At 48.1% G+C, this 10,000-nt stretch overlaps 1 protein-coding gene across 1 annotated transcript in view; it reads left to right on the top strand.

Annotated features, from left to right (window-relative positions):
• LOC134455302 (uncharacterized) overlaps positions 1–2,681 on the top strand; it is a gene marked incomplete at its 3' end in the record, with an annotated part of 5,062 nt that extends 2,381 nt beyond the window's left edge. Inside the window, exons 4-6 of the mRNA XM_063206324.1 lie at positions 103–213; positions 1,499–1,735; positions 2,599–2,681. Coding sequence (XP_063062394.1) covers positions 103–213; positions 1,499–1,735; positions 2,599–2,681 — 431 coding nt within the window. The remainder of the gene's footprint in view (positions 1–102; positions 214–1,498; positions 1,736–2,598) is intronic.
• Positions 2,682–10,000: the final 7,319 nt, after the last annotated feature.

Below are 10,000 nucleotides of genomic sequence, written 5' to 3'. Positions count from 1 at the left end.
TAAGTGTGGAATGGTGACACTGTTCTCTGCTCTGATAGTAGTGAGGAGCAAGCCTATTGGCCAGTACGTGCGGAATGGTGACACCGTTCTCTTCCCTGATAGGTCAGAGCTCAGCGTTCGCCTGTGATGTCATCTGTCCGTCCCCAAAGGCCCACGGCAGAAAGAAACACAGCAGAGATGGACACAGCCGGAGGCAACACAATAATTCTGCAGGTAGGAGAATGTGCACGCACACACACACACACACACATACACATACACACACACATACACACACACATACACACACACATACACACACACACATGCATGCATGCACGCATACACACACACACACACACATACACGCACGCACGCATGCACACATACATGCTTGCACGCACGCACATAAACATTCACCTGTACACACACACACACACACACACACACACACACACACACACACACACACACTTTTCATTTTTGCAGCCCCTCTCTCCTCTCTCTCTCTCCTCCCTTTTAGATACTCACGTAGCCACTCACTTAGCCACAGACTGGCACTCAGCAGGCATTCACACAAACACAGACAGACAGACTGTTGAGAAGATTAAAAGAGACAAAGAAGGAATTTGGGAAACCAGGATAAACAAGTCAGATAGGGACAAACACAGACAGGGGCTCCGACAAACTGACAAATAAACTAGAGATGGGATTCATGGCTCTGACGTGATCCGGATCATAATGGCTCGTTCCTTTCCTGAGACAAACTGACAGATAAACATCACATTATAGAACTAATATACAGACTTTTAAAAAAAAACAGTGTTTATTTAGTTTATTTAGCCTGATAAATCAGCCTAAATGTGAGATTGGATGTGTAATTTAGTCTGGCCCCGATAAATAGTACATCCGAAGATTGTTGATGAGAACAACCCGTTGTCTTTCAAACCATGCCTGTGCCTATAGGCCGGCACTCTGACCAATCAGCGCTATCTTTCTCGTTGATGTGCTTTCCCAACCGTTCTTATACTACCTCCATGTTTCTAATGTTGTAAGCTTCGTCGTCACTCCCCCAATAACCCGCCCGCTTTGATTCATGGTACATGGTGCTGGTTTACGAGGCTAGTTTATTGGCATATTTGAAGAAAGTAAGTCTGCTGCTATAAAATGTAAACACATCTTGCAATGTTGTGTGCATTTCCAATATGCAACCTTTCTTCCTCCACTTGTGCTTGTGACCTCACGTTTTGCTGATGCCCCGCCTCCATGGAGAAAACAATTAAGTTTCCCCGCTGTCAGCTTAGCCACAACAATTTTTGGGAGACTACTTTTCATTCACCATCCAGTTTGCAAATGAGAAAATGACTTTACAACTGAGCTTTTGCAAGATATTGAAATATAATGCTGTGGTCAGTCATGTCATCATGACATATTACCTCCTGGTACGAGGCCACAAGCACAAGTGGAGGACGCAAGGTCGCATATTGGAACGCACACCTTATGTCTCTCCTGTGTGCAGACCTGCCCCCTCCGCCGGCCCCGCCTCCAGGAAGTGAGCGACTGCAGCTATTGGAGGAGATGCTGGGAGGACTTTACCAGGGGCAGTACCAGGGGGGCAGCCTGGGGGGCGTCAGGGGGCACTGCAGCGGCAGCCTGGAAGGGGGCAGGGCCAGGATGACTGGGCATACGGGCACCGGAGGCTCCACGGGCACGGGACAGAGACGCAAGGACAGACCTGCGCCCTGGAACCCTGAGGGTGAGGACAGACAGACAGACAGACAGACACACACACACACACACACACACACAGACACACACACACACACGCACGCACACACACACACACACACACACACACACACACACACACACACACACACACACACACACACACACCGAGGCGCAAGGACAGACCTGCACCTTGGAACCCAGAGGGTGAGGATAGAGACACACACACACACTTTGACTTTGGCATGCACCATTACACACACACACACACACACACACACACACACACACACACACACACACGCAAGCACACACACACGCACGCAAGCAAGCACACACACACACACACACACACACACACACACACACACACACACACACACACACACACACACACACACACACACACACACACACACACACACACACACACTCACTTTGACTTGACTTTGACCTCGACATGCACATTTACGCACACACACACACACATGCACACATACATGCACTCACACTCATACTCACTTTGACTTGTCTTTACCCCTGACACACTTGCACCCATACATACTGTGCATGCATACAAACACACTTTGACTTCACTTTTACCTGCAAGCATGCGCACATGCACGCACGTGCACACAGGGTTCAACTTGACTTTGAAACACATGCACACACAAACACCTGCAAACGCACACACAGTTCAACTTGACTTTCACCTCGACACACACATCTCATGACATCCTGTGTGTGCGTGTGTGTGTGTGTCTATGTGTGTGTGCTTGTATGTGTGTGTGTGTGTGTGTGTGTGTGTGTGTGTGTGTGTGTGTGTGTGTGTGTGTGTGTGTGTGTGTGTGTGTGTGTGTGTGTGTGTGTGTGTGTGTGTGTGTGCTGCAGATGAGGATCTCTTGCTGCAGTGGAAGGTGGCGGGGGCGAACAAGGGCCAGTCAGGGGGGCAAGGAGGAATTGGAGGAGGAGGAGAAGGAGGAGGAGAAAGAAGAGGAGGAGGAGGAGGAGGAGGAGGAGGAGGAGGCAGTCCAGGATCTCTCAGCCCCCCCTCGAGAACACACACCCCCAGCAGGCGCCGAAGGCAGCAGGTAACACACACACACAAACACACACACAGAGTTGATGTGAAGCAGTTCGATACACAGCTAACTTGTGTCTGTCTTCTTGTGTCTTCTTGTGTGTGTGTGTGTGTGTGTGTTTGTGTGTATGTGTTTTTTTGTTTGTGTGTGTGTGTGCGTGCGTGCATGTGTGTGTGCCTTCTGTTTTATCTATTTCCAGAACATCTGAGAAGAGTCTGGGAGAGGGTGTACGTATGACGACGAATAGACGATCAGGATCAGGAGCTTGTTTGAAAAGACTGGAGGGCTGGATCACCAGTCGTCCATCCAGAAGGCATTGCACTGAGCCAGCCACTCTTGTCATTTCATCAGGGCCGCTGACAGCTTTGACTGGGCCTAGGACAAAGTCACCTGAAAGCCCCCCCCCCCCCCCCCTTGCCTGGTTACCACCAGACCTAATCACAAGTGAGATTCTGAGTCTTTCAGATCGAAACGATTGTGCAGAACTATAGGCAGCATGGGAGTTCCCAGGCCACTCCCACCCAATACATTCAATGTAATGAGGACCCAATTATGACACCACACCCCCCCACCCCCCCTCACTTCCCAGGGCCCGGGACAACTGACTCCTTTGTCCCCCCTTGTCGGCTTCCCTGCATTTCACACTAGTGCAAGATCATGATGATGATGATGATAATGATAATGATGATGATGAAGATTACTTCATCATTCCATGCAACTTCTGCCACTCAGTCGTTTCAAACAAGCCCGAGATCACGATGATGATGATGATGATGATGATGATGATGAAGAAGAGGAAGATGAAGATTATTTCACGCTGTACGCCGCTTCAGCCACCTCCGCGCTGTATCCTCCACAGGTTGCCACGGAGACCAAGTCAAAAACTAGCAAAACAATAAACAACACCTCTCTAAGCTCCGTCTGCTAGGCCAGCTCTGTTGCTCTCATCGAGTGTGTGCGCGAAGTGTGTGCACGTGCGTTTGTGTGCGTGAGTGTGTGTTTATATTATGGTTGGTTGCTGTGTGTGTGTGTGTGTGTGTGTGTGTGTGTGTGTGTGTGTGTGTGTGTGTGTGTGTGTGTGTGTGTGTGTGTGTGTGTGTGTGTGTGTGTGTGTGTGTGTGTGTGTGTGTGTGTGTGTGTGTGTGTGTGTGTGTGTGTGTGTACGAGCACAAACTTGTTTGCCCTATGGAAGTCACAAATTCCTACCTATCCTCAGACTCTCAGACAGTCTAGACCCAACATGTATGTAAATAATTAAATTCAGATCAGCAGGCTAATCACTAATAACACACACACACACACACACACGTATGCACACACACACACACACACACACACACACACACACACACACACACACACACACACACACACACACACACACACACACACACACACACACACACACACACACACACACAGGCAAACAATTCCACCATTCTCCTGTGCCATGCAGTCAGCTTTAAATGTGTCATTGGCAGTCTAATTGCAGAGGACACCCAGCATAGTCATTGATGCTTCTCTACATACAGTGGATACCAACGTGTGTGTGTGTGTGTGTGTGTGTGTGTGTGTGTGTGTGTGTGTGTGTGTGTGTGTGTGTGTGTGTGTGTGTGTGTGTGTGTGTGTGTCTGTGTCTGTGTCTGTGTCTGTGTCTGTGTGTGTGTGCAATTAGAGAGAGAGAACAGAGAGGAGGTGTGTGTGTGTATGTGTACGTGCATGTGTGCGTGGGCATGTGCACACAACAAGAGAGAGAGAGAGAGAGACTGTGTGTGTGTGTGTATATATATGTGTGTGTGTGTGTGTGTGTGTGTGCGTTTGTGTGTGTGTGCCAGTTAGTCCACCCTTTGCCTCAGCCCGTGCTGCAGAGCCACGCGCAGCTGTCTTGACCTTTGACCTGTCTTTTACGTTAGTGTTTGTTGTGTGTAGATACTTGTCTTATATTTATATATTTTGTGCTGCATTCATTTGTTTGTTAAATCCCAATAAAGGCATTTGTGCAAAGATGGCTATGTCTCTGGAGTGTGTGAAAGTAAAAGCAAAAGCCCAACTGGGAAACTCCAACTCCCATTGTCATTGTGACACAGCCCTCCACACTGCACACAACGAAATTGCATTCATGCTTCACCCGTGCAAAGGGGTAGCCCCCAGTGGCGCCCCTAGGGAGCAGTGCGACGGGACGGTACCATGCTCCGGGTACCTCAGTCATGGAGGAGGATGGAGGAGAGCACTGGTTAATTACTCCCCCCTCACCAACCTGGCTGGTCAGGAGTCGAACCGGCAACCTTTGGGATAAAAGTCTGACGCTCTAACCGCTCACCCATGACTGCCCTACTAAGACGGTTATGTCCCTGGAGTGAGTGTGTGATGTTTCGGGAGGAGGAGGGAAGTGTGTGTTGTGTGTTGTTCAGGGGTCCGTATCTCGAAAGCGTCTTTGCTAACGACGTTAGCAAAGTCCTTCAACTCTCTCGACAGCGACGCTCACCACTAAATCCAACGGAACGGTAAGACGGTCTTAAGACGGTCTTAAGACGGTTAGCAACGACAAGAATCGAGAAACGGACCCCAGAGTGGGTATTATTATTATTATGGGGTATGATCCCCCAAAGCAGTTAAGCAGACCAATCAATACAGTAATAAAACAACAGTTGCCATAGCAGCGTGTCCTCCTGTGGAATTAATGTAGTCGTGATGACACAGCGTTTTGGTGCAGTGGCGTTCCGTGCCAAACCAATAACACAATAGACTGACCCTTCCATGCACAAACACGGCGTATAAACAAAGAGGATGAAGTGTCCTGATGTGCACGCACACACGCATGCACACACACACACACACACAGCAGATTACATTGGGTATAGTGCCAAGGAGCTGAAGGCATAATTTGCAGTGTGCATAGCAGAGGTCTGTGACTGCAGTGATCAGAAAGTGTGTGTGTGTGTGCGTGCGTGTGCGTGTGTGTGTGTGCGCGCGTGTGTGTATGAGAGAGAGAGAGAGTGTGTGTGTGTGCGTGCGCGTGTGTGTGTATGTGAGAGAGTGTGTGTGTGTGTATGTGTGCCCGTGTGTGTGTGTGCGTGCGCGTGTGTGTATGTGTGAGAGAGAGAGAGAGTGTGTGTGTGTGTGTGAGTGTGTGTATGTGGTGGTGTGTGTCTATATGTGTGTGTGATTTCTCCTAATGGGCCTTGATGAGCCTCCTGCTAGAATCACTCTGTTATCAGACAATTAGCCCATCAGAGAGGATGCCAATAATTGGCTGCATTATCCTGAATTGTGCTACGTCTCTCTTACGGTGCCTCTTCATGTGTGTGTGTGTGCGTATGTGTGTGCGTGCGCGCACCTGTGCTCTGGTTTGGAGATAAACTGAAAAGTTGAGAACAGAAAGCTGCCGTCTCCTTTTCATCAGCCTACCTATGACAATTCTTGGCGCACGCCTACGCACACACACACACACACACACACCTGAGTAAAAACACAGCAACAAAAACACTTTTAGCGCAGGATAAACATTTTTTTCCCCAGAATATTCATATCTGTACACGTACGCCTACCTACAAAAATAGAAGCGTGTATAAATATTAATGTCTATTCAGGGTATTATTATGTATGACTGTGCCCAGAGTGACTCATTATATTTGAATACCAATGGCATTTGCATTACAACAAGGTAGCTCGGAATTAGCACAGGCACTATTCAATATTCAAGATTCCAGGGTTTTATTGTCATTGCTCAGAAAAAAAGGAAAAATCAGAAGCGGGGTGCTCTAACAGTTAGTCTGTGTGGTAGTACTGTAGACATCAAAAAAGTAAAGAAGAGGTATATGTGGCACTCCGGTTGCATTATTTTTCTAACTTTTCTTCAAGGCAAATGGATTGACAGACACCTTTCGACCTACACGGTCTTTGTCAGGGTTAAAAAATAATGAAACCGGAGTGCCACAGTTTTATTGTCATTGTCAGAAAAAAGCAACGAAATTGGTTTGGAGTACACTGAACTCTGGGCTCCTGCGTCTCTGCACACTAATATTTAGGGGGGGGGGGTCTTTTCAAGGCTTTATTCGTTTTTATGAGATAAGATGGTTGAAACACTGACAGGAAGTGAGTTGGAAAAGAGACACAGGGAAGGGTTGGCAAAGGACCCTAGCTGGAATCGAACCCGGGTCGACTGTGTAATAGACGAGTGCCCTACTGTAAACGCAACAGTAGGGCCAGTGCACTGCCATCTTAAAGGTGCACTGTGTAATATTTTTCCAAAAGGTTGTGCAACATCAGCAGTCAACTAGCAAACAGTGATACCTTTTGGGAAAATATTTGGAGTGGGCCTATGTAAATTTGCCCCCATTAGAATAGCTCATCTCTCGAAAAGGGCTGAGCCAAAAAATGCAGCATCACCGGGTACTGACAAGTCAAGGGTAGCGTGAGCAATGCAAACAGCATATTGAAATTAGCAGGAGTGCTCCTTTAACACTGTAAGTATTCATTAGTCACTGTGCACCACCACACCACAACAAGAACAAGACCACATTTGCCCTTCATTTCACACATACACATTTCTTTTCTTCAGTGTCCCCAGACTGGGTGTTGTGGTGTCATGAGTGTCATCAGGGCCGCTGACAGCAATTACCGGGCCCAGGACAAAGTCATCTGAAAGCCCCCCCCTCCCCCCCGCACTCAATACATGCCATGCAATGAGGACCTTGCCTGGTTACCACCAGACCCAATCACAAGTGAGATCGGAACGATTGTGCAAAGCAGCATGGGATGGCTGCGTGGGATTTCCACTTCTGGGCCCCCTCTCCTCCTCCTGGGCCTGGTACAACCGACCCCTCTGTCCCCTCCCTTTTCAGCTTCCCTGATTGTCATCAAAGGCAGGATTTAGTCTTTTGGAGTGTGTTTTTTTAGCCTTTTCGTCGTGTTGTGTTGTGTTGTGTTTGGGGAGGGGGGTTTAGACAATCTCAGCTGCAAAACTGGGTCACATGTAGCCTTATGCATTATTGCATTATTGTAGCGACAGGCTGGGAGTTAAGAGCAGAGCATTAGAATTTAATGTGTGTGTGTTAGTGTGTGTGTGTGTGTGTGTGTGTGTGTGTGTGTGTGTGTGTGTGTGTGTGTGTGTGTGTGTGTGTGTGTGTGTGTGTGCATGTGTGTGGGTGTGTGCGTGTGTGTCATGTCTGAGTAAGGTGTGTGTGTGTGTGTGTCTGTGTGTGTGTGTGTGTGTGTGTGTGTGTGTGTGTGTGTGTGTGTGTGTGTGTGTGTGTGTGTGTGTGTGTGTGTGTGTGTGTGTGTGTGTGATTTGGGAACTTATGGAACGAAAAGGCCTCAGAAAATAAAGTAGCAACACCACAAAGGAAGTGATTATTTGAGGTCCCCCGCTACATTACACTGAGGTCCGACAAAACAATGCAAGTTGTCGCAAGTGTTTCTCTTGGTTTTCGTGCGCTGTAGTGACAAGACTAAAAGTTGACATGACAGGCTCAGATAAAGGATTGTATATTAGTTGTAGGGTTGAGGGATTAGTTGTGGGAGTCAATGGGAGTACATGCCACACAAATATAGCAATAAACGTGTGTGTGTGTGTGTGTGTGTGTGTGTGTGTGTGTGTGTGTGTGTGTGTGTGTGTGTGTGTGTGTGTGTGTGTGTGTGTGTGTGTGTGTGTGTGTGTGTGTGTGTGTGTGTGTCTGCGTGTGCGTTTAAATTGACTAATGCCCCTAATGACAACTAAGCACCGCCCCCTCTCGCCTGTATCCTTCTGAACGCCCCCCTAGGGCTCCCTAACGCCCCCTGGGGGTCTGTACCGCCCCCATTGAGAAACAATAGCCTAGGCCTATATGCTGGGTGGGGAGTGAGGGGGAGGGTGTTGTGTTTGTCTAACCATGCGTGCAGATGCACAGGCTAGAGATGGATTGATAATCCGTATGGTGCTATACCAAAACACATGCTTAAATCCGGCACCATTCCTGGGGTGCAGCGTGATCTCATCTGATCTGTGTTGCCAGATTGGATGATCTCCCACCCACCCAATTGGGCTGTTTAGGATGGCCGTTTGCAGGTTTTAAAAAAGGGTAAAATTGGGCAGTTTTTTTCCTGCAGATTTATGGCCATAGAAATTAACAGTTCAAATTGGGGGTTTTAGTGCCTCCAGCCAGGCGGGTTTTGAGCATGTTTTGGGTTGAAAATTATCAGACACATCTGGCAACCCTGAATGCTATTTGTTTGTTTGTTTGTTTTGTTTATGCTGAGGATCCGTCTATCAGTATTTCCCACTGCACTCACTCGCTCAACTCTCCATCAGGGGCCTGACTGGGAAGAAATAGGGCCCGGGCACTTGTAGCTTAATTCCCCCCCTCATAATTAGCGGCGCAGAACTGACTCACCATTGGGCCACTCCCCTTCGTGGGCCCTTATTTTCATAAATGTTAAAAAAAAAAAATACATTTCTGAAAATAGGGGACGGGGCCCACCGTGAAATGCCCGCTATTCTAGATGGCCAGTCCAGCCCTGTCTCCTTCCGACCAAACGCAACTCAAGCGTGCTGCACGGCACGGCAGGCGGTGTGGAGCGCTGTTTTTTCTCACTTGCCTGACGGTTCTGACAAGGAGAAGTTTGATGATTGCCGTGGCTCGATCGCGCACCATTTGCTGCCAAACGCTGATGTGTGGGGAAGTGAGGCAGATAAGCTCGTCAGATGTTGTACAAGTGAAAACAAGTGAAAAAAACATACACACACACACACATACCACGACATTTGAGTCTGCTCAGAAACACAAACGACACACTTGCGTGACTTTATCCACGTCTAGCACAAGCCGATGTTCTTGTCAGTCCAATGGAGACGACTACTGGGGACATCTGGGACATAAAAAACAAGCATTTGACAATTTGACACCTCCGAACTTTCTCCAAGTTCTCTGTCTCTGTCTCTCTGTCTCTCTGTCTCTGTCTCTGTCTCTCTGGGACAAATTGATGCAGACCCGCAGGGGCCCAAGAGTAAAGGGGGTCCCAAAGCCCAAACCATTCTCGTATTGCGTTAAAATCTCACTTTTCACAAATTATATAAATGTTTTCCCTGAGGACTACTACCCCCAACAATATAAACTCTCAAAACTCAAATCTCAAGACATTTTGTACAGTAGCAGCACCCATTGAGGGGGCCCCTTCTTTTGGGCACAGGGGCCCATGGAATCATAATCCGTCCTTTCTCTTTCTCTCTGTCT

Source organism: Engraulis encrasicolus, chromosome 9 (genome assembly GCF_034702125.1).
Source record: "Engraulis encrasicolus isolate BLACKSEA-1 chromosome 9, IST_EnEncr_1.0, whole genome shotgun sequence".
NCBI lineage: Eukaryota > Metazoa > Chordata > Actinopteri > Clupeiformes > Engraulidae > Engraulis > Engraulis encrasicolus.
This window is presented reverse-complemented; position numbering and strand designations above follow the sequence as displayed.